Source organism: Labrus mixtus, chromosome 22, assembly GCF_963584025.1.
Source record: "Labrus mixtus chromosome 22, fLabMix1.1, whole genome shotgun sequence".
NCBI lineage: Eukaryota > Metazoa > Chordata > Actinopteri > Labriformes > Labridae > Labrus > Labrus mixtus.
In genome coordinates this window covers 19,681,193-19,706,502 of record NC_083633.1, presented here as the reverse complement: position 1 = coordinate 19,706,502, position 25,310 = coordinate 19,681,193, and the positions used below count along the sequence as shown (strand labels likewise).

The window sequence follows — 25,310 nt, the reverse complement described above, 5'->3', positions numbered from 1 at the left end:
TCTGGTGCAGTCAGTACCACCTGGAGCTGAACCCGTTAAAAACTGTGAAGGTGACAATGGAGTTCAGGAAAAACCCATTTATTCTTGTACATTTTAGTCTTTGATTGTTTTGTGTGTGAGCAAAAACCTGGCCCCAAAAAAAAGCTGATTCTGATTCTGAGCACAAGATGGCAGCATCATACCACTTCACCTGCTTGTGTGCAGTGATTCCTCTGCTTACTGTTTTAAATATATTTCTCCGGTTTCTTCTGTCTTCTGCCAACAAGCTTAAGCGTTGCATAAGCAGAACAATCCAGTGAATATTTCGTCTAACAAAGGGGGGGGGGGAATGAGTCACTTCCTCTCTTCAAAGGAACGAACAAGAAATGGTGGGAAAAAAAAGAGGAGACAAAAAAAGAAAAGACAAAGCGTCTCCCAGGCCTTTTCTTTGATCAACACTATAATTTAATTACCTGCATACCAAAGAGAGCTTTTTTATTTCAGCATTTGCTGTCTCACTCGTCTTCTTTTCTACCCTCCTGTGAATTCAAAGAGAAAGTTTCAGGAAGTTCAAAAAGTCTCGCTCCTGCAGCTTGAGAGCCAATTTACTCGGCTGCGTACATTACAGAAGCTTAAAGTACAAGACAGAAAAAAAAGGAAATATACTTCAGTAATGTGGCTCTGGGCTGCACGGTGGTTAGCTCTGTTGCCTCACAGCAAAGAGGTTCCTGGTTTGAATCCCGGTCGGACAGGAGCCTCTCTGTGTGGAGTTTGCATGTTCTCCCCTGTGTGGCTGGTTGTCTGGCTCTATATGTCAGCCCTGTGATTGGCTGGAGAACAGTCCAAGGTGTAACCCCGCCTCTCGACCAACGGCTCCAGGTCCCCGCGATCCCACATGGGAAAAGCGGTAGAAGTTATTTTATTCTTAAATTATTGAAAAGTGTGGTGTACATTTGTTGTTTGAACTTTTTCTCTCTTAAATGACATTTCATGATAGTTCAGTATTTATGGGAGTCCCTTTTTGTTGAATTTCATCGCCTTTCTGTGCGGCCCCTGTCCCCCCGTACATGCTCTCCCCGACTTCCTCCAAAGACATGCTTGCAATAGGTTCTTTGGTGACTCTGATTTACCAATTTGTCTTTGCACAATGTCATGGTAAAATACAGTTTTTTCTTTCTTGATGTTGCACAAGGAGAGCTTTTTAAAAAATATATTTTTTTCTTTCTACTTTTGCACCTGACATCAATACAACGACACAGCATCAAAAAATAAATAGAAATTGCTGTTTACTCCCCAAACACACATTCTGAATGATGCTCATAGAAAGTAACATCCTGGCTGTGAGTTATAAGACACAGCAGCAATGTTTTTCAATGTATTTCTTTGACTTATTTGCTGCATAAAATCCTCTAGATTGGGAAGAAAATGTAAGGAAATGCTTTCTTACTCCTGAATGAGATGTGTCCTTGAGTAAAAAGTTGAACCGGATTTGAAAAGGGAACACATCCTGTCCATGACCTCAGTGTGTTTAGTCATTGTCCTGGCCTTCATGTTGTTGTGATTCCTTTCTTGTAGGACTTTCACCTCCTCTCGAGCTTCCTGCACAGATAACTGTTTTGACACTTTAATCTATACGTGCAGAAAACTCTCTGGCCGCTCTGATGCCTCCCTTTTGTGCTTCCTGCTTTTAAATATTGCAGATCATCTTTATTAGCCCGAATCAAACAGTGTTGTCTTCCTCTCATTTCTCTCTCACGTGTTTCTCTCCGGCCCACTCTCTTTGCTTCTCAGAGCGTCCCGTCGCGTCCCCCTCACAGGAAGGAGGCCTCGGCGTTCCCGTCGGGAATGTGACAGATTGAAGACCGATGCGTGCTGCTGTATGTGTGTGTGTGTGTGTCTTCAGCTCCTGCGGCATCCTCTCTTGATTTCCTGCTCCTTGTGAAGGCGTGAATAATAGACTAGCTGTGAGATTTGGTGGTTTTAACGGCTTCTCGTACCTTCAAAAGAAATTCACACGGTGCCAACAAATAGCCTGCTGATAAACTGCATAATGCATTCATGGTGCTATATCTCACCTGCATGCAAAGCGCTCTCCAAACACACCTCCATTGTTCTGGTGTTTAACTGAGCGTGACTTTAACTGTTTTCTCCTGCAAACAATGTCTCTGTGTTTGGGTCTATAGATCCAGTATCACTGCTCTCTTCTCTCACTATAAATAGTTTCTCATTGATCTTTGGGATTTATTCTCGTGTGAGTCATTTGGAAGCAGCTGAGAGGCTTCATGACGGGAGCTTTAAAGGTTTTTTAGGCTTTAAGAAATGAGGGAAAGATTGGAACCAATCTGTGAAGTCTGTCAGGATTCTGGAATATCTCATTTTCTATTTCTTTATCATGAGAAATAGCATTTTTTCCAACATTGGTTTTACAAATTTACTCAAATGTATTGATAGTATCTGATAGTGTTGTAGTACTTAAGATCGGTCTTGGTCTCGAGACCACTTTTTGAAGGTCTCGGCCTCGACTTGGAATCGAAAGCATTTTGACTCGGTCTTGCCTCGGTCTCAGACTGGACGGACTCCAGATTTTAAATCAAGACCACCACAGAGAGGCTATTTTTTTTATCTCATCTCATTTCCCCTAAAACCTGAGCCCAATCGATGCCGCAGGTATAATTTGTTCCTTTTTTCAAGATGAATTTAAACCCAGGACTGTGCAAATCAAAAGTCCATTGTCATATTTTGCTCATTGCAGATTTTCAGGGACTACAGAACCGTTTGACAAAAGTTCAGAACCAACCAAACGTTGGGATTTATTTTTCTAAGAAATCGGTGAAGCCAAGCATGAGTAGTGTGCAGGACTTTTTATTTTTTAATGTGACGGTTCGATGTCCGACTCAACTACGTCATGAGATACTTGGATGTGTGAACGCCTTCTTAAAAAAAAGATTTTAAAGGAATCAAATAACCCAGAATGCTTTGCTTCATGGCCCAAAAGCTGTTTCAAATCTCTGAGAAGGATACCGTTGATTTATTTGGAGAAATTGAAGGAAGCTAAGTGCTGCCATTGGCAAACGTGGCCTTCCAAAGTTCACATTTGTTGAATTCATTTATTATCTTGGACCTTACCTTGGGGGTTTTGTAGCCTCCTGGGCATCATGTGATGAAGTGGTCGTCGTCAAACTCTCTCTTTTTTCCCCCCACAGTTGGACTCCTGAATCTTTTAAGGGGTCACTTAATGTGTGATTGAAGAAGCAGCAATTCAATTTTGAGTGCAAACAAACCTTCTGGCTGCTTTCATACTGAAAGTGATCCTACAAAGGGGGGGGGGGGGGATAAAAGCAAATGCAAAAGAGAAAAACATCCAAGAAAGAATAAAAATCCTGAGCTGCAGACCTGCTCTTGAATTACAGGCCACACATGGACAATAATAGAGCTTTAATACGATCTATCCATGGGTAGAATCCACAGACTGAGGGCACTTTATTGTATGCCTTGCCTGAACCCTTGCAATCAATATTTAATAACAGACTAGGTGGACTGGTGCAGTGATGAAAGGGGGGGACGCCGTAATGTGCCCAAGAGTTCATAATGTACACAATAGTGGATATTTGTAGAACCAAGTTGTAAAAATGAAAAATATAGATGCTTTGCAGGTTGCAGCTTTTGGCTGAACTTGAGGGAATCTGCAGATTTATTACACCAATATTGAAACTCGCTTTTTATTTCATTAAAGAAGCAGCCAGTATTGTCCAGACCTTCCCATTTTGAAAAACCTTATAGAACCGAAGATCTCTCCTCTGATGTAACCTTCAACGTGTGAATTAAAAAAAAGTACCTCGGTTTCATTCAAACACTTCAAAAACCCTCTTTGTGAATGTAAGGTGAAAACTTAGACCTTTGACTTCTCTTTCCTCTCTCTCTCTCTCTCTCTCTCGCTCTCTCTCTCTCTACTGGGGATGCAGTTGTGACGGTGAGACAGTATACGGGAGTGGATCGGACACAAAGTGGACATACAGTGGACAGTCTCGCCCAGGACAGCGGACAGCACAGGGAAAGAGGACAGCGGTGGCCGGTGCCCCCGATAAAGGGAACCCTCGCTCGGACCAAAATATAGTTTGCTGGTCCTCGATCAGAGTTGGACCTCTTATTCTAATCATCGGCCAATTCAAGCTCGTGATAGGCTTTAATCCTGACAAAGAAATTTAAATGTTAGCGTTCAAAAGAACTCTCTAACTCTGGATAAAAAACTGTTACTGAAGGTCTAATTCAACAATTTGGGAAATAAAGTACTTACGCTAGCCAGTTAATCGCAATATAAACTGTCAGAGAAACATTGTGATAGTGGATTGAAGCCATGTTAACGCCATGACTAAGCTTAATTTACAGCAGATTTTATTTTAACTAACAAATTATAGGACGCTTGGATGGTTCTTCTTCACCTTCTGCTGCTAGCATAATCCTAACAAGCCTTTTATTAGCAGGTTAGCTTACCATCTGCAGCTGATTAACAACTGGCCAGCTAGTATACATTTAGCTAGCTAGCCTTTTATTAGCAGGTTAGCTTACCATCTGCAGCTGATTAACAACTGGCCAGCTAGTATACGTTTAGCTAGCTAGCTAGAAAGTCTTTTATTAGATGGTTAGCCTGCCAGCTACAGGTGATTAACAACTGGCCAGCTAGTATACGCTTAGCTAGCTAGCCTTTTATTAGCAGGTTAGCTTACCATTTGCAGCTGATTAACAACTGGCTAGCTAGTATACGTTTAGCTAGCTAGCTTGAAAGTCTTTTATTAGATGGTTAGCCCGCCAGCTACAGCTGATTAACAACTGGCCAGCTAGTATACGCCTAGCTAGCTTGAAAGTCTTTTATTAGATGGTTAGCCTGCCAGCTACAGGTGATTAACAACTGGCCAGCTAGTATACGTTTAGCTAGCTAGCTAGCGAGCCTTATATTGGATGGTTAGCTTGAAAGCTACAGTAGCTTAAGAACTAACCCTACACGTAGTGTATTCAGGAGCACAATTAAATGTACTTCCCTAAATGTCCAGCTATTCATTTAAGCTAAAAGGTCAAAAAGACGTTCGCCATTAGAATTATCTGCGTAACAAGGACTCCAAGGATCCCCATCCAGCAAGTTTTTTTTGTAAAGAGATAAGTGAATTAATGATACAAAACTCACTATAAAAAAATCATCAAGCTTGCTAACATACATGCTTTTGCTTTCGGTTAGCAGGCTAGCTAGTTTTTGGTTAGCGAACTAGCCCTACATGTAGTTTTGAAGGACCAGGCTCGAATACAGAAATATTTTGGCAGAAACGTATTTCATGACCTTACATTTTAAAACCTATTTCCCAAAATGTCAAACTATTCCTTTAAGATTCTAGCTGACATGCTTCCTGCTTCTTAATAAGTCGAACATTTAGCTGAGATCTCAACGATTGGAGGGTTCCCCGGACTACGCTCGATTGTTTGTCTTAATCGCTCGACTGTCACGCATGGACTTGGGCTACACAGTAATATACATACACACACTCTGATGTATATTTACTATGTTTGGTGAGAACGACAGCATAGTGAGTTGTCACTGGGGATGGAGTCAACTTTACTATGTGGTAGAAACAAAAAATGTGAACACGAAGGGGGGAAAGATAGAATGAGAGAGACTATGAAAGAGAGAGGAAGAGAGAGAAGAATGGCAGGGAGAGGTTGAGAAACAGTACAACATCAGACAGCCACTGGAACATAACAACACAGAGAGAGACAAGTATTAGGAAAAATGGTTTAATATAGGAGACAGAAGCAAAAAACTGCATCACACAAGAACATACGTTTACAAAAATAATTCTGACTGCTTCAGCTACACAGTTAGTTCACAGAGAAGGACAGAGAAACCGGAAAAATCTAAACAGCTAAAAGCAAAAAGATTTCTAATTAGTTGATCTCTTTATTAAACTAATACATTAATCCACTGAAGGTGACTAAATATTTCTATTCCTTCTTTTTCTATAATTGTCTTTATCGTGTAGACGGCACAATACAGAAGTCAAATGAAACTTACTGCTGTTGTATAGACAAACTTGCTAGAACTATTTAAAAAGCAAAAAAAAAAAAAAAAAAAAACAGAAAAAAGAAAAACACTCACCTACCCTCTGTTTTTTTTCTGGAAAAAAAACAAAGTAAGAAACGAAAGAAAGAAAAGGTAGAAAGGAAGATCAACACTGAAGTGAGGAAAAAGAAGTGAAAGAAATAAAGCCAAAGATCTTCTAGAAAATCTTATATCAAAAGCCAACGTTCTTGATGCCAGCTAGAAATCATACTCGGGGACCAGTCAGGGTCAGGCCACACCACCAGGCCAGACAGCGTTTTTTCTAAGATTTTTTTTTGTTGTATCCTTTAATCTCCAGTATAAAAAATTCCACTGGTACAAAATGCATAAGTACAATCAGTTGTAGAAATAGGAAAGCCTGCATTTTTTGTACTTTTTAAATCCCATCCAGTGACAGATTTTTCCAAGTGTTGTCAAACAAACATACATCACGCTTACAGGATCCACTGAAATGCATTGACTTTGGCTTCTCTCAAGACAATAAAACTACTGAAAAAAAACAAAAACGTTTTTGAGAATTAAAAAGAAACAAAAACAATAAATGAAAAAAAAAAAATTGGATAATTTCTACAGACAACAAGCTCATTTTTTTTTTTTTTACGGCACGGAAAGAGAACACACAAAACATTTTTCCTCAAAAAACTTTTGACATAAGCCATAATGCAAAGAAACGACAAGTTCAAATTTTTTTTTTTTTTTTTTTTTTGTCCTTTCAGATTTTCATTGTTTGATAAATAGCACTTAAGATAATTAAGAAAGAAGGAGAACAGAGAAGTGAACAGTGACAAGATAGAAAGATTACAACAAGCATCGGCCATGAAAGCCCCCGAGGCGAGCCGCTCGGCAGAAAAACCCCCCCGTTTTCTGCGACCCCTTTTTTTGTGCTTCGACATTGAAACAAAGACAAGGTGGTGTTTGGCACCGGACTGTGCGGCGTCGGGCTGTGTGCAACGCGCTGAGATTTGGCAATTTAGGACGTACTTTTTTTGGGAACGTTGAAAAAAAAGTCGTAAATCACACAGACGGCCATTTAAGGGATTCTCACCCCAGACTTGTCAAATGCAGCAGCTTGGTCTGTAGCTCTAAAGTCCCGTTTCCACCAAGCGGTCCGGTTCAGATCGGTATCCATTCATTGGCGTTTCCACCATCTAAAGTTTGGAATGGTACCAAAATAAGGGATCTGTACCGTCTTACTTTTTTGGTACCCTTCTGTTGGGGTACCAAGGGTCCTGATCCGACCCTAAATTTAAATGTAAGTTTACTGTGTCCCGTTCTTTTTCTTCTTCTTCGTTGGACTTAATTAATGCGGGCTACACTGTGTTGGGCTGCTATGATGTCACACTGTGACATAGCTGACGCGGCTATCTCCATCTGGCTTCGACCCGCTTACCAAATAAGGGCGCGGTTGGCTGTGGAAACCAAAGCAAGATCAGGGTTTACCGTACCGAGCTGAACTGAACCAAACCAGAACCGCTTGGTGGAAACGATGCGATAGGTTCCTCGGGGTCGTTGGTGGACGACCTAAAAATGAAGTAACATTTGGGAAGATCTAGTTTTCTATAAGCCTCAGCGGACGCCACAGGAAGAAACTGCGTCCAGTCATGAGGCTTCCTGCAGGGTCGTAATTCGCTGCTGCATTCGACGAGCTGGGAATAAGAACAGCCTGTGCTCGGTGTCAACTTGCAACAGCACACTTTTTTTTATTATGAAACCTCCACATGTACGTTCAAGGAAATTGTGCGGCGGAGAAGTGACGACGTGAAAATGTGCAATCGTTAACACGCACGGCGGTCAGAAAAAACCCCCAAAACTGGTCCTCTATAACACTGATTAGAACTGGGACTCTTTCTTTGTCCAGCTTTTCATACAGGTAGTTATGGCTGTTTGTGGCACTGCTCATATGTATACTGCATTTTATTGAAAAAGAAAAAAAAAAGTCTACTCGCCTCCCTGTTTGTAAAGTTTGGTATTGGGTCGGGGTCTTTGAGAGGATAATGAAAGCTGTATTGCCTTCATCTCGGCTTGCGGCGGTTGTTTTGCCTGTGTGGATCGGCGGACGTCGTGACCCCTTCCTCTGCAGCCAACGAGCGCTTTATTTCCCCTGTCGCTACTCCAATAAGACGCCTCTCCTCGTAGCTCCGGTTTCTAATAACCCAGGTTAGCCGGGGAGACAACAACCCGGCGGAGGAGCCGTGGTTTTCTCTCCTTCCTTTAACGCTGCAAGGACAAAAAATAAAACGGCCCCGGACTCGGACAGATGGAAGGTTAACGGTACATGAACGTGAACCTGGACTTGGCACACATCACTGACTTTAACTGACAACATCGTATACTGTTATAATACTGGTACAACGCTCCCTGTTTTTAAGGCGACTGGTGAGCTTTTGTAGAAAATAATGCTGCCTTTTTTTTTTTTTTTTTTTCCTTTTTTTTTTTTTGCAGAGCGTAAACTAGGCTTTCAGGGAGGGGGGGGGGGGCTTTGGGGGCAGTTGAATAGACTTGACAACACTGTGCCATGTAAACGGCTCGACTATGAGGACGTCGTCAACACACTTTGGCATCTCAACACGATTTTTTTGGCCCGCAGATAAGACTCACACACGGTAGAAGTCTTACACCCTGATGGAAGATTAAAAAAATCCAAGGAGAAACGAGTCAAACTTGCTTCGGGACCGTCCCGCCTCTCGACTATCTTGTGTGCTTTTTTTTTTTTCTCCCTCCCCCCCCCCCCCCCCCCCCCCTCAAAAGATCGAATGACTGAGCGAGTCTTGCCCTGTGCTTACATCATGAAAGAAAAAGCACGCTCGTCTGAGGTGATACACAAAAAGTAATGATCCCCTCGCCTCCCGTCTGAGGCGAGCGACGCGCGGCTACAACTCAACAAAAAAGGGATAAGAGGATTTTAGAGAAATAAGGCTTTGCGTACCTCGAGTGTGCGAGGAAAACAATCAGAACGATTCACGCTGAAGCCCGACGCCCGTGTTTGTGTGCGAGATACTAATAGAGAGAGAAGAAGAGGAGTGCAAAGATTTGGTGGTAAGGCTTCGATGAGTGAAACGGCTGTACAATGGCTAAAAATATCTTGCGTTTTAAAGTGTGTGTGTGCACGCTGGGCGGGCCGTAGCGGGGTTTCCTGCGGAGGCTTTTCACACTCAGGGGCTCTCATTGCACAACAAAGAAAGTAAAAAACTGTGAGGTCTGCACGAGAATGTGTGTGTCCGTGTCCGTGTGTGCGTGTATATAGATATATATATATGACACATGGGCACTTTTTTTGAACTTTTTCTTCTTTTTTTTGTACATCTTTACAAAGAAAAAAAGCAAACATGACATTTTTTTTTCAGGCAACAAGACCACAGAATAGCAAGTTAACAAACTCTTTTTTTTTTTTAAATCTATATTTTTTTTTAAATATGAGGGATCCATACAAAACACTTATAATAAAATACCCATGTTATCAAATCATTTCACAAGAAGTACACTGACGCGCTAGGCAGGAAGTACCTTCAGAATTTGGCACTAAACTCCACTGATCTTTTTTTTTTTCTCGTTATAAGACATTTTGCTGAACAACGAAACACACCTAAATATCGTTTTCCCACGAGAGAAATAAAATAATAATGACATTGATGCTTCACAAGCTGACGTTATATATATATATATATAGATATATTTATATTTATATATATTTTTAGGAATTTTATATAGCTAATTAACCGACAAGAAATTTTAGCAAATAGGGACTCCTTTAAAAAAAAAAAAAAAAAGAAGAAGAAGAAAAGAAACGGATAATAAAAAGGACAAAGTAACTATTATAGGAATATGAAAGGCTTTGTCTATTGTTCAAGTAAACTGATTTTTTAAAGTCTTCTCTTGAAAAAAACATGAGGACATTTAAGACCGGTAGACTTGTGATGAAACCACAACTAAACTCACGAGAAGCACCGACGGTAACGCAGGTTTTACAGGTAAATCTTAGTACGCTTGGTTTTTAAGTTTAGTTCTTTTTTTTTTCCTCTATACATTTAAACAGTAGAAAATATAGGTCATTTCATCATGTGCATTTTGAAACCACGGATTGTCTATCTGTGAGTCAGTTCAGCAAAAGGTGACACAAGTAGGTAGCATTTATTCCCACCCCCCAAACAGGGTCTTTTGTCTTTTTTTTTTTTTAACCCTTTAAACTACTCTAGAAAAAAGTGGTTCTATATATAGACTTTGAATGAGAAACAGAGCCACTTAAAATGGCCTTATCAAAAAACTTTACACTGCCTGAAAAATGTAAAAACCATTGGAGAGCTCTGAGAGAGAGTCGAATATTTGATCAGACAGTTTTTGACTTCAAAACTGTTTGGAAGTAGTCTTATTTCTCAGAGAAACTGGCGCCGACTGCTTCTGGAACCGACCCGCACGCCGCTCTTTTTTTGTTTTGTGTGTGTTTTGGTTTTTTTTTTGTGTTGTTTTTTCGGCGGCGGCGTCGGCGGCGCCAGAAGCAAGATGAGGCGCCAATTCCTGCGTTGAAACTTTCAAGTTTACTTTTGAAATGAAAAAAAAAAGAAAACGGACGTAAAGAAGAAGAAGAAAAAACATACTGAATGGAAATCACTTTGCCACAGGTTTGTTGTGTTTGTTTTTCTTCAAAAAAAAGAAAAGAAAAGGAACATGTGTTTTTTTTTTCCATAAAAATCTCAGTCTTTTTTGTGTTTTTCGTATGAATGCAGCTTTATATCTTTTTCACATTGATTCATTTTTCTCTCATCCGACCCCTCCTCCCCCCCCCCCCCCATTTTGTGTATCGCCTCCCTGAAAACCCTCCCGGATCCAAATGAGGTCACATGCAAAAAAACAACAAAAAAAAGCAAAAAACAAGAAGTAAAAAAAAATCCCCAAAAAAGGTCAAAAGGTCAGTAGGCAGCGGAGGAGGAGGAGGAGGAGGAGGAGGAGGAGGAGGAGGGCCAGGTTAGGATCAGGTGAGCTCGGAAAAGACATCAGAAAAAACAATGACGGGGAGGACGATGACACTTTGTTTTCTGTTTAAAGTTCATGTGTGTGTGTGTGGTTTTTTTTGAGAGGGGGGGAGGACGCCACGGAGACATGCGAGGCAAACGATGAGCTATAACAGGCATGGAGATGAAGGTTGTTCTAAACGGGGGAAAGAAAAAAAACAGGAGAGAGAGAGTTACACACAGAGAGCCAGAGAGCACCACAGCACCAAAAAAACAAAAAACAACTGGACAACAACAACAAACAAAACAACAACAATGCAGAACAGCGACACGACTCACGAATTTAAAATGTCTAGCTCAGATTTTTGAAAAATAGGTTTTTTAATCACGGAGAAACGACGCTCGCATTTGCACACTCAAGTCAGCCATTCACAAAAAACCCACTGGAAACTGAATCCATCAGATCCAAGATGGCCGCCGTGATTTAATGAGTAAATTGTACTTTCTTTTTAAAGGTTGGGGGGTCTTTTAATTTCATCCTTTAAAAAAATCAAAAATCTTTGGAGATGTCAGATGTTTTTTTTTTTTTTTGGGGGGGGGGTCCACGAACAAACAAAAAACATAAACACTCAAACGGAAAACGTGTAAAATGCGAGGAAAAAAAGGTACGAATTTGACAGGAAGTAGTCCCACTACGGATGGCGAGAGGAAGAGAGAGAGACAGATGAACAGCACAGAGTGATGTGTGTGTGTGTGTGTGTGTGTGTGTGTGTGTGGATGAATGACATAATGAAGAAGAAGAAGAAGAAGAAGAAGAGGAGGAGGGGGTGAAGGTGCGTGTCTTTATGGCGGCGGAGGCGTGTCGTGATCGTGGTTTCTGCACTGAAATAACATGACGAGAAAAAAAAAAAAAAAAAAAACACACCGGAGAACCCAAAATGTTCCACGAGACTTCTCCACAAAGGGTCTACGTTAAAGATGCTGTAATACTTTATAAGAGGAGTCCAATAACTTAACGATAGGCAATAAATAAAATCCTTTTTTTTTTTCATCTGAGGCAGTAAAAATGTTGTATAAAAATAGAACTGCTTTTTTTACAAATAAAATTTACAGGCCTGTGGCTCTCTGTACTTTGAATTATCATTATCTTTTTTTTAAATCTTTCAACGAACATCAAGTATTTTCAGTGACCACCTTAAACCATAAACTTTTTTTTTTTTAAACGTATCGTTAGAATTATTATCGTCGCCTTCATCAAATTCTGGTTGTTGTTTTTTTTTTAAAAGATGCTCCTTCACGTCAAAGACCAATGTGATCTGACCCAGAAAGGACTCGCTGATTATTTTTTTCTGAGAAATAAAAAAAAACTTTTTATATTTTCACATAAATAATAATAAGAAGAAGACGTAGCTGGAGTGTGTGTGTTTTTTTTCTCTTCTTGCGGTGGTGGATTTTTTGTATCTGTAGCGGCGGGCATCGCTGACATCGCCCCTCGCTCAAATGTAAAGAGGCCACTAATGTTTCGCAGCCGTTTTGCTCCCCGGGTAACCAGCAGGCGTTTTTTTTTTTTTTTGGAGAAGCAGCAGCGGCGGCGGCGGCCTGCAACCAACACCGCAGAGCACGACGGGCCGATGTGCATATCTGCATGCGCGTCAAAAAAAAAAAGGAAAAAAAAACGAGCCTTTCACCAGGCGTCAGGTTCACGACGAGAAAAAAAAAAGTCAAAATAAAATGAAAAACTTTTATGGCTCCTTTGTCTTTACCTCGAGTTCTGACTGTAACGTCCTCAAGAAATGTTTAAATAATCACTGAGAAAGATCGTTTTTTTGTAGCTGAGAGATAGCTACTTCCTTCCATCGTAAAAAAAAGAATAAAAATTGCACAAAGTAATGGCGGTTAATGGAAGCGTTCATGTGCGTAAAAAGAAAAAAATAATAATCGTAATAAATAATACTTGAAAGCAAACTTAAAAATCTTTAAAAAAAAAAAAAAAAAAGCAAGAAAAAAAAATTAAAACAAGGCGTGTGTGTGTCTCCCTCAGAGTGGTTGTAGGTCGTCTCCCCCTCCCTCCCACATCCCTCCCTTTTCCCTCCCATCACCCCCACCCCCCCACCCTCCCCGCAGAGTCCCTGTGTAGAGAGGTCGTGGCTCGGTTTGCTATTTTTTTTCTCTTTCATTTTTTTGTTTCTTTGTCGGGGGAGGGGAGGGGGGGACTTACCCTAGCAGTGCTAACATGGGGGAGCAGATAGACCCTAGTGCTAAGATCAGTACGGTTTGCTGTCGTTCTTGGAGCGCTTCAGCTGCACCTTCAGCCGCTTCATGCCGATCTGGAAGCCGTTCATGGCCTGGATGGCTGCCTGTGCCGACACTGGATTGTCGTAGCTGACAAAGCCTGTGGGGGGGGGGACATGACAGAGAAGGGGATACTTGGTGAAAACATGGAAGCAGACGGACTCAAAACACAGGAAAAGGCTAATAATGCATTATTTTTTTAAACACATCAATCGTGTGCTATTTTGTCCCTGTAGTTTAGCTAAGCTAAGTAGCATTGGATTAAAAATGGGATCCACCGCTATGAATTTCAGCTTTAATAGCTATAGATGGTTAATTGTTCGACAGCCCCAGTTGGTACCAATCCTTAAAGTAAACCAAGAGAAATTAACTGGCAAGCTAGCGAACTAGCTATCATTGTGCATTAGCATAGTTCTGCTTAATCTAGCCGCGCTGTCATGTGATTGGCTACTCCAAGTTACTTGTCAGGCGTTTTAAGTTTGTCAAGATATCAGGAATTCCTGAAATAACCTTCAAATGTGCGAGCAAACTGGTGGCAAACCACTGCTACGGGTTTACGTGGATGAAAAAGAGCCGCTGCTGTTTACATATGGTTGAACACGGTTGTTAAAATCGCTAACATGTTAGCTTACATAGCAAGCGAGGAAATGTTAGCTAGCCAACGTAACCAGGCTGTCCTCAAATTACAAGCTACTCAAACCTCGTTTATTTTAAAATTTTCACGAGAAATCAGACAAGTGAACTCGCTAAGATTTGAGTTTTTGCAGTGCTAGCATGTTATCGTTGTTTGCTAGGAGGCTAGGCTTCAGTTTAGCTTAATCTTGTTACTGACGCTGATCCGCCAGCTTTGTTTGTTTTGTTTTCAACATTTGGAATACGCTTGTTTACATGACCAGCTAAATGATCAAGATGGATGAATCAAGAGCCTTCATGTTGGTCTAAGCTAGCTCAGCTCTTTGTGAAAACTGTAAGTAGGGCGGGTTTATCTTGTCGCGGCTACGGGCTGCCGCCGCTTTCTGTGCCTGTTTCTAGCTAATGTCGCTAATGTTGCTACATATCCAAGAAAGGACCAAATAATGTTAAACAGACCACATTAAATGTCCTAACTTTAGAGTTCCAGGTCTCTAATAAAAGGTTTTATATATTTTTTTAATTTGTTTTTGGGACCCACTACAGCTTCAGATTTCCCTCCATATCCGTCTCTCAGACTTCTCCTTGAAATGGTCTCCTTTATTTACAGCAAGATAACTTTCTCTTAATGAAGGCGTCATAATAAACTGGTGTTTAAGGACAACGTGAGGCTCTCTCGTTGTGTTTGTGCGTCTCGAGATCGCATTTACATCTACATTAAAATACACCCCTGGTACACGACGAGGAAGAGATTAAACTTTAATGAGTCCTGGAGGGGGGAGAGCCGGGTTTGTTCATAAACAAAGTAATAAAAGAATTAAAGCTCGCTTCAGTTGCACGTATAAAATGGTAAAACAAACAGGGACACTAGTACTGTGGAGCATCAGGAGTCGTGTTTTTTTTTAAAGGAGGCCAGTGTGGGTGATAATGTCCAAACAAAGGCGTTTATGTTGTGTTGCTTTGTTGTGCGTCCTCGTGCACACTTCACTTCCTCTATCTGCAACCTGACAGTAAACTGCTCGTCTCGCTTGTCTCACATCCATCCTCGCAATCTTGACAAGTATCGCTGCTGTCTGTTTGTGTGCCGCTCCTGCTCCCCATCCACGCTTGATTTATTTTCTGCTTCCCTCGGTCGCTTACACGAGGAACGGAGACGGATTATATTTAGCTTCTGTTGTCAACAAGGACAAACGCTATGCAAATATAGGAAAAAACTACAATACACTCATCTGCATTCCAAGCTGAATTTGAAGGATTTTTGCTTTTATTTTTTTTTGACATCAGGTAGAAAAACACTGTGTCAGGATTCAACAAGGCCTGTCTTATTTCTTAAAGATGTAACCTCTATACCCAAACATTTAGAGGCCTCGAAAAACCTCCCAAACTGTCCTTATCAACTCAGAACATCTGGATGTACTGGAGGGAACTACAGGAAAAAACTCAGCAGGTATTTTGGGTTGAAGAGGTTATCGAATCGGGGTTGGAGGGATCACTTTTTATGGTGTCAGTTTCCGCAATTTCCTCATCATTTCTTCCAAAGTGTTACTTATTTAAACACAAAATGAGCCTCCATAAGACAGGAGCGGTGAATATTTACATGAATATTTGCAATTCAAAATGTTTTACTTTTTCGAGGTGATGAAAGTCACTTGTACGGATCTGTGCGCACAGATTTGTAAAACCGTGCGCACAGATTTGTAAACTGTGAGCACGGATTTGCAATTTGGAAAGCAAAGCAGTGCTCACAGTTTAAGAAGCCGTACCCACAAATTCACAACTGTGCAAGGTTGTTATTGTAATAAGGAAAACGCAGTACGGAGGCTGCAGTCCCCCAAGCGGGCCGGGCGGCTTTGGTTCAAATCCGACCCGTGACTCCTTTCCTGCATGCCATCCCCCACTCTCTCTCTCTCTCTCTCTCTTCCTGACTCTACCCACTGTGTCCTGTCTTTAAATTAAGGCAGAAAAGCCGCCCCCCCAAAAACAAATCTGAAAAATGAAATGAATATAAAAAGTATTGAAAATTCCCAAACTATAACAACCTTGGTACAAGATTAGGAAACTGTGCACACAGATTGCAAATCCCTGCGTACTTGTAAATCACAGGATCACAGATTTGCAAACAAAATATTCCCTACTTTTTTTTAAAATCAGGACTGTCTCTTGTCACGTTTGAGGGATGGAAGGTGAGGTTGTGAAACGAGGCTTTCATACTTTTTTTTTTTTAATTCAGCTACTTCTAAATTGTTTTGTTCCAGTTTATTTATTTGAATATAAAGACTTAAACTTTTAGGTCGATGCTTTTCATGTTTCAGAATCATTTTTTTTCCTGATGAACCCCACACTGCATGAACATTTTACTGTGAAGGACCGACACTGTGATCGGCATCCTTCACAGGGTTTTTTTTATTGTGCCCCTGAACTGAGAACAAAAAAAAGAAGACTTCAATGTGTGTTTCCCTTTTCACAGAAAACACACACCGACACCTGCACTGCTGCCGTACCGAAGCACTTGCTAAGGTTCGTCTGTTTGTCGATGAAGACTTTGGCGGAGACCACGTTTCCGAAAGGCATGAACATCTGCAGGATGTCCTGGTCTCCAAACTCCTGGGGCAGGTGGTAGATGAACAGGTTGGCACCTTCTGGACCTGTTGGGGAGGGGGGACGAGATGCAGATCGGGTGTGAGGGTCAGAGTGCGTTTTTATTCTGTGAATCAAACCTGCAGGAGAGGTGGTGGCGGTGGCGGCGGCGCTGCATTGTGTGGGGGGGGGGCTGACACTGCGGTAGCTGTCGTCATAGGAACGCGGCTGAAGCACGCTGCTTAGCACAGTATCGGTCGACCTTGAGCTTGTTATTGCTTTTAAAGGAGATTCTGTGATTGTGTTGAGCATTAAACAAAGATGAAAGCTTTTTGGTTTTCATTTAATAATTATACGTCGGCGCTCTGCTCGCTCGCTCGCTTTTGATTCATTCATTCTCTCGGGCTGCACGTCGTCGCTCTTAAGAGGGGTCAAAGGTGGCGCAGTGTTTCTCCCTGGAGGGTTTTTCAGTTCCTGGATGTGATTGACAAAGAAATAAAAAGCATCTTTTGCAAAATGGATCTTTGTTTAGCGGGCAAACAAACAAACAGTGTGTTGGCTTTATTCTTTTCACTAAATATTTCATCATCTCTTTTGTATTCAGCACTTTTGTTAAAAAGCTTTTTCGGGGGGGAATTTAACCTCAACTGTCAGCCCTCTGCGATCGAAGGTGGCGCTCTGCAAACGGCTCTGATATTCAGACTTACTTATATTTTACATTTTCTCTTCCAGGAGAGAATAAAAGGAGCCACAATGATGACCGATTTCACAGAAATGTAGAGTATGAGGGATCAGGCAGAGGACGGAGGAGCGCGGGATTTTATTTTTGTGCTTTTTGGAGAGTAGAGAGAAAAAGAGTTACGTCGAAATGTTACAAATAAAGTTTCACTAGTGCAGCGTAGTGTTGTAGTCAAGACCGCACTAATCGAGACCAGAGACAAGACCAAGTTTGTCTCTGAGATAATATGCAGACCTAAGTCTTTTTAAAGGCTTTATATGTGATTTTTCACACTTAAATATATAAATCAAGTATATCCTCTGAAAATAACTCTGTGAGTCATGACTGTCTACAATGGGTGTAACACCCGAGTCCCACTGTCTGTGATGTTTTCAGAGTTTTCAGAGTCCTATCTTCACTTTGTTTACATCGCCCGGACGGCCGGCTGACTCCTCCCCTCGCGTATAAAAGTTGTTTAATTGAGGGACTAGAGAAAAGAAGAATAACATACTGTACTCACTGCTTAACTGTGTTTCTAGATCACGCTCATTTCAGGTAAATTTACATGCAGTGTGAAGATACGAGCATAATAAAGATAGCTAGCATTAGCATGCTAACACAACAATGCAGCGCGAGTTGTTTTGGTTTCATGCTGGTGCTCAAGGGCGACATCTGCTGGATCAAAAAAATCACATAAATCCTTTAAATGAAAAAATATGGAAATGTTTTGAATCATTTTGAGTGTTTAAAAAGTATTAAAAGTAAGAAAAGCATAAAACCGAAAACAAAAATGCTCCAAAAGCATCCTGCAGTCCGGCAATTTTTCTTCTCAAACCGCATCCAATTTGTACTTTTTCTCATTACTGCCTGTAGAGGAGGTTTATGATTTGTTGCAGGCGACATTATTTCAACCGGTTTCGGTTTGTTTGTATGAATAATCGACATTACGCTGACTGTCCGAGGTATTCACTCGACCCTAATCGATTAATATTACATCATGATGATTATCTTTGTTTGTTCCAGCTGAGAGTCTCAAAGTCTCATGATGGTTTTGTTGTTGTTCCGCAGGGTGAATAAATCCCTGGAGGAAAACACTGAAAACATGTTTTCTCTCTCCGACCGAGCGTCAGTGATGTTCACACAGAAAGCTCCCCCCGAGCTACTGACCCTCTTTCTGGCTGCCTGCGGCCCCTTGCTGCTGCAGCAGCGACTGGCTGTAGAGGGTGGGCAGCGCTGCGGCGGCATACTGCTGGATCCCTGAGTAAGCCTGCGTCAACGCATCCATGGTGCCCGCCGTCCCGTTGGTGAGCCCTGCGCCGCCCAGGCCTCCGTTTAGAGCCGCCATACCTGAGAGCATTTGAGCAACTTTACATAAAACCCAACAATAAAGAAAGAAGAGTGCACTTACTCGTTAGCGCTCCCACTGAAGGTTGTGTTATTACCACACATACACACACACACACATACACACTAATACTCACACGACGTCACACATATACTGAGACTGTACTGTGAGAAACACACACACACACACACACACACACACACACACACACACACACACACACACACACACACACACACACACACACACACACACACACACATCACGTTACACACAGAAGACAAAACACGACGTCCAACACCTCAGATCACGGGACACACACTGAATTAGTTCACACACATTTAAGTACAGTATGAGTGTAGCTGATGACAGCCAGAGCTGCACACACACATCCTTTAAATCAGCGAGGCAAGCACACACACACACACACACACACACACACACACACACACACACACACACACACACACACACAGTGAAAGAGAACATCACAATAACACACTTTGTAACAGTAGCAGGGGTGTAGCTGAGATTTTCAGGGGCTCCCTTTGGGACGCGTCCTCCATTGACCCCCAGGTGTTCATTAAATCTGTTTCTGGCGTATTTGACTTTTTTGAAGCACGTCTAACCAAAGAAACCTAAAGAAGGAAGTTTAACTGACTTTTTCTTTCTTTATCTTTTTTTTTGCATTTCATTTGAGCTAGCGAGTACAAATCTCAACTGAAGCAACCCCCTAAATCAGCAGTTTAACAATATGTTTCCATAAATATGGCTATACATGTTTTTGAGTGACCTCAGGATCCAAGATGGCTGTTCTGGGTGTCTAGACACTTTTGGTTCCCTCTGCAAATAATCACAGACAATTGCGAAATGTGAACTTTTGTTTATATATTTCCATCGCTCAGTTTGTATTATTTGTATTTTTTATTTTTGCCTCTTTTTTTTTTAATGGGACAGCTGAAGAGCGGACAGGAAATGCCTGGAGGAGAGAGTTGGGGATGAAATGCAGCAAAGGTCAGAGGTCGGATTCGAACCCAAGGCTGCTGCGATGACGACTATAGCCTCTGTACATGGCTCTGCTAGGCTATCCCGCGCTAATCCCAGATTAGGATTAATAGATGCTCCTATGTGATACTATACGGGCAGGAGAGTGGGAGCTACAGCCCCATCTAGTGGCGGGAGGCTGTATTACAGCTTAGACACTACATTTAACCGGCAATGCGCGCCTACACATCGATAAAAAAAAATCTGCAAATCTGGTGAATACTGAATTTCACATTATGTGCATTAGCATTAGCATAGCATCACAGAATTCTTATAACTGCCCTACATGGACATATTTCCGTTTCCATACATTCAGAAAGGAGCGAGGTTAAACATCAACAACGGTCTGACGTCTCACTTTAAGGGAGGGAGCAGGCACGTGGAGCGAGGACGGGGTGGGGGGGTGGGGGGGTTAGGGGGGGAGAACAGGCGGTGGTCTAGTTTCAAAAGTGAAGGAACGCAGCAGTAACACTCATTAGCTGCTTGTAACGGCTTAATATCACGGCGGAGGGCAACTTGTCTGAGGGGGCTCTGACATTGGCTCGGCGTCCTGTCGCCTCGCCGTCAGACACAGTGAAATAAATTATCACCGCGGAGCTCCGGATTATAGGTCACTCATTTATTCAGGAATAATTGCACCGGTGACCTTTGCAATTCAATTAAGGGCCTAGATGTGTTTAAATGAGGGCGGGTTGGTGGTGGGAGGGGGGGGTGATAAGGAGGGGGGGGGCAGTGAGGGGAGAAGGGTTAGTCGGGGGAAAAAAATGGGATGCTGAACTAGAGCGACCCATTTCGTTTTAAAAGACAAGTGTGTGTGTGTGTGTGTGTGTGTGTGTGTGTGTGTGTTTCCACGTTTATGATTTACACGGCGGATACAGCTACTCCAGCCGAGGAGCATAAAGGTCAGAGGAGAATAATGTGGAGGGAAGAGGCCGCTCGTACAGGATCTGTGCTGTAATAACAGCTCTGATTAAGATCCCAGCCCGTCTCCCCGGAGGTCAGAGGCAGGACACATGGCGGGGAGCCCACACACACACACACACACTCACACACACACACACACACACACACACACACACTGAACTGGAAAAACTGAGTCTTTTATTCTGAAAATAATGTTTTAATTTGTTCCGGCATCCTGCTGAAATAGAAGTAGTCATTTTTTCTGACTACATTTTTGTCAAAACTGCAGCTCTCAGCTCATCTATTTTTTTAAAATCTATATTGTGGTATCTATCTATTTTTGGTACATTTTTTATTTTATTTTTTTATTTAAATTGTACTGTGTTCACTTTTTGTTTGCATTCTTTTCTCTTAACACTGTAAATTTCCCCGCTGTGGGATAAATAAAGGATTATCTTATTTTATCTTAGAAGCTTTGCGTATCTGCTGCAGAGCGCTCCGGACTGACAGAGCTGAGACACAGCGTGGGGGGCGGAGCCAGAGGAAGCACTCACACTGAATAAAGTAAAAACCTATCACAGACCGAGAACGCATCTGGTGGAATTTAAGCTTAATTCATTCTTGCACACTTTTTTTTGCAGGAAAATTGTAATTTTTCTAAATTTCCATGCAGGAGAATTGTCATGAAAGTAATCACAATTGAAAGTGAAAGACTGGTATGATTTATGAAATCTATAAAATGGAACGGATCACTTTTTCTCTGAAGCTTCAGAAAAATACATTTCAGGACCTCTGGATTAATTGGATTAATCCTATATCTCCCCTAAACTCCCTCATTTTGTTTAATCTGGTGTTCCTCTAGTTATGAAACGCTGTATGCTTCGTTTTTGTATTTGTTGTGGAAAATCAGCCCCATGTCTTTTGTCTTTTTATTTATTTTTTTCTGTTTTCTTTTTATTATTTTTTTCTATTTGATTTATTTTGTTCTGTATAAACTTGTGAAACAAAAATGTGAAAAGAGGAATCACTCTATTGTCTAACCACAAATTAACAATATGTCTGTGAATGTGTGATTCTAAAAATAAATAAAAAAAATAAAAAAAGTAATCACAATAATTTTGTTTTGTTAAATCACCTAAGAGAACATTATGAAGTCTTTTAGAAGTTAGATAAAAAGTTGATGTGCCCTTTTATCACCCCGTGTTCAGACAATAAAACAACATGTGAAACAATGACGTTGAGGGAAGTGACATCAGCACGCCAGCTCTGCCCAGACAGAGACGCAGCAGCACTTTAACAGCAAGCACGACCCGCACACAACCAGGAAGCGGATGGAGAGATGGATGGAGAGATGGAGGAGGGATGGATGGAGAGATGGAGGAGGGATGGATGGATGAGATGTTTTTCCGTCAGATGAATAAATAAGAAAGCCGTCATTGAGAGAGTGAAGACAGATTATTTAGTGCGGTGCAGAGAGACGGCAGGAAGAAGCAAACAAGCAGAGTTCAGAATGTGTTCGTCGTGCTTTTTATTCTTTTAAATCTTTACGTCTTCTAATGTTTTGTCAATATCTGAGATCTCAATCTTTTCGGTTTCCTCAAATACAGACTAAAAAAAAGTTATGGATTAGTCAAAACCTCAAAAGTCAAAATATAAATGCCAAATAAAATCTTCCAGTTGCTGCATGGATTGTTGAATTTACTCTGGTTTATTTATCTAATGAAGCATTTTGGATTTTTTAAAGAAAGAAAAAAAACAACCTTTATGTTGATTTAAAGGAGACTCCTTGTTTCTAAAAATAGATTCAAAATGAGAGATTTCAAACGCTTCATAAGCCATCATAAGTCGATCTCTGTTCCAGCCTTGTTTGGTTCCTGTGACTCTGCGTCTCTCTGCATCGACTCTCAGGTTGTTTTTTTTTGTTTTGCAGTGATGTTGCCGCTGGGTGTGTATGAAGAGGAAGTGACGGTGTAGGTTGGAGGTGGAGTGGCTGATGATGGCAGGGTGAATACTCACTGTTGATGCTACCTGCTAGTGCATTTATGTTGTTCAGGCCCACAGTGGCGCCTGCCAGGCCCTGCAGGGTGCCCAGAGAGGTCAGAGAGTTCATGGCGCCGGCGTTGGAGCTGGCTGTGGTGCCCGCTGCTGCGGGAAAGAGATGGGTAACAAAGGGAGAGATGAAGGGAGGAGAGAGAGAGAGAGAGGTAAGGAGAGAGAGAGAGAGAGAGAGAGAAAGAGAGAGAAAGAGAGAGAAAGAGAGAGAAAGCAAGAGAGTGAGAGAGAGAGAGAAAGAGAGAGAGAGATGAAGGAGAGAGAGAGAGACAGAGAGAGAGATGAAGGAGAGAGAGAGGGAATAAGGAGAGAGAGAGAGAGAAAAAGAGAGAGAGAGAGAAAGAGAGAGAGACAGAGAGAGGGAGTAAGGAGAGAGAGAGAGGATAAGGAGAGAGAGAGAGAGAGAGAGAGAGAGAGAGAGAGACAGAGAGAGGGAGTAAAGAGAGAGAGAGGATAAGGAGAGAGAGAGAGAGAGAGAGAGAGAGAGAGAGAGAGAGAGACAGAGAGAGGGAGTAAAGAGAGAGAGAGAGAGGATAAGGAGAGAGAGAGAGAGAGGATAAGGAGAGATAGAGAGAGAGAGGATAAGGAGAGAGAGAGAGAGAGAGAGAGAGGATAAGGAGAGAGAGAGAGAGAGAGAGAGAGGATAAGGAGAGATAGAGAGAGAGAGGATAAGGAGAGAGAGAGAGAGAGAGATGAAGGAGAGAGAGAGAGACAGAGAGAGGGAGTAAAGAGAGAGAGAGAGAGAGAGAGAGAGAGAGAGAGAGAGAGGATAAGGAGAGAGAGAGAGAGAGAGAGAGAGAGAGGATAAGGAGAGAGGTGAAAGTAGGAGAGAAAGAAGAAGATGTGTTATAAAAGCATTTTCACAAATCGTACGTTTCCTAGAGGTGAGGTGAAGGTTTTTCTTACTCAGTTAGTATAAAAACAAACTCACACACGAGGTCGAGTTCAAACAGAAAGTACGACTCGTCCCAACATGTATCAGCACACTGAGAGAACGGGCTGCCGGCCTTGAGGATCTGTATTCTTAGAAGGAGGTTAAGTCCTCAAGTCGGTGAAAGACGGGGGCTCTATTAGAATTTTCTTTAGTGCAAAACGCGGCATTAATTGTGCAAAGGTAGGTGCAACGTGCAACAGAGTCATATTCATTCAACACCACTCTTTTAACCACTTATAACGGATAAATAAAGTTATTTGAATTTGAATTGAGGTGCATGAAAGTTTTGAAAACGGGTTTCACGGTGCGAGATATTTGGAAACCGGCACCGCTTCTGTCGCCTCAAAAAACTCGAGAGGGAGACTCAACGCACTGAAGAGCATTTCAGTTCAAATCTCGAGCCATGCACGAGTAGGTGGACTACAACAACAATGGCCGACTCCCGCTACAAAGTTGTGTCTGTGCTGCTCACTCACTGAGTCGACATTGTGGAGGGTCAGCTGGACTTTGGTGCAGTTTCAAACAAGATACATGTTAAATAACTCGTCATTTAAACGTTGTTGCAGCCTGGGCCATGAAGGATCATGCAGCCCCCTTTCATTAATCCAATCATGTGCGACACCTTGACCCTTCAAAATAAAATAACCCCCAGGTGTATAATCACACCCGGGGATGAAAGCACGACCATGGTTTCAAAGAAGAGAGCTGTTTCTTTTTTTTTTGTTCTGAAAAAGCAGGTACAGAGAAGAAGCATCGCTGCGTTCAAGGTGATCGCATTCAAGAAGAGAAAAGACAGCGAGCATCAAAAAGAAGAAGCAGACGTGTTGGACAGAAAGGCGGGAGCACAATCAAGAGAAGAGACTTTTTTTTTTTTAGTAACCGTGAAACTTTTTTGTGTGAGACTCTTTTTTGGTTTAAAAATGTTCACTGACACAGAAACAACACACAAACACAGTGGACACAAACTCAAGTACGCACACACTTAGGACACACACTTGAACTACTGTGTCGGTGGAGGTGACGGGTGAGATGGTGGACAACTCAAGACTGAGTCTGATCATTGACCTTTGACCTCATCAAAGCGAGGTTGGAGCTCTTTGGATATTAAGAAATGGTGAAACATTTTAAAATGTGCAAAAAAAAAAAAAAAAGAAGCTTGTCTGTATCCATGCAGAGCGGTCTATATTTATCAAACCTCTGTGACGTTTTCCATTTCATTGACACATGCAGTAAAGCGCCACTCATCACACCGAGTAGCTCCACCTGAGTGTGTACTATTCAAGGTTGGTGTGACATTCAGAGTCAGAGAGAGAGAGAGAGAGAGAGAGAGAGAGAGAGAGAGAGAGAGAGAGGCTGGGGAAGGTGAGAAGTGAGGAGAGAATAAGTGAGGAGAGGAAGAGAGAGACGAGACAAGAACGGGCTGGTAGGAAGTGGGATGGAAGCGGTGTTAGTGTTAACATGAAGGAGGAAGACGAGAGAGAGGGGGATGAAGGAAGGAGGGAGGAGGGGGGGGGTTTCATAATCATGCTCTGTCGGGAGTGTGCTCCAAAAGAAGACAGTAAAAAAAAAAAAAAAAACACGGCTGCTGGAGCGAGGCCGAGCCGACATGAAAGGGAGGAGGGGGGGGGGGGGGGGGGGGGGGATGATGGAGCAGAAACAGGGAGCTTGTCAAAAGGAGGGCAGCGGGAAAAAAGACGAGGGCAACGAGGAGGAACACACGGAGAGAGGGGGAAGCAGGACTGAGAGGAGAGAATGAAGGAGGAGGAAGTAGAGAGTGTGGAGGT

General features: G+C 42.0%; 1 protein-coding gene across 24 annotated transcripts in view; it reads right to left on the bottom strand.

The window, feature by feature from the left end:
• Positions 1-8,812: 8,812 nt before the first annotated feature.
• Positions 8,813-25,310, bottom strand: part of celf2 (cugbp, Elav-like family member 2) — a 218,868-nt gene continuing 202,370 nt past the window's right edge. For 9 of the 24 annotated variants that reach the window (XM_061030471.1, XM_061030479.1, XM_061030482.1 and 6 more), the window contains 4 exons: positions 22,557-22,682; positions 18,416-18,595; positions 16,455-16,598; positions 8,813-13,423 (listed from right to left, as the gene is read on the bottom strand). In XM_061030471.1, the coding sequence (XP_060886454.1) occupies positions 13,296-13,423; positions 16,455-16,598; positions 18,416-18,595; positions 22,557-22,682 (578 nt within the window). In that variant the 3' untranslated portion in view covers positions 8,813-13,295. Of the gene's footprint in view, positions 13,424-16,454; positions 16,599-18,415; positions 18,596-22,556; positions 22,686-25,310 lie in introns of all 24 variants that reach the window. The other 15 variants (XM_061030473.1, XM_061030480.1, XM_061030485.1 and 12 more) reach the window with 6 other exon arrangements.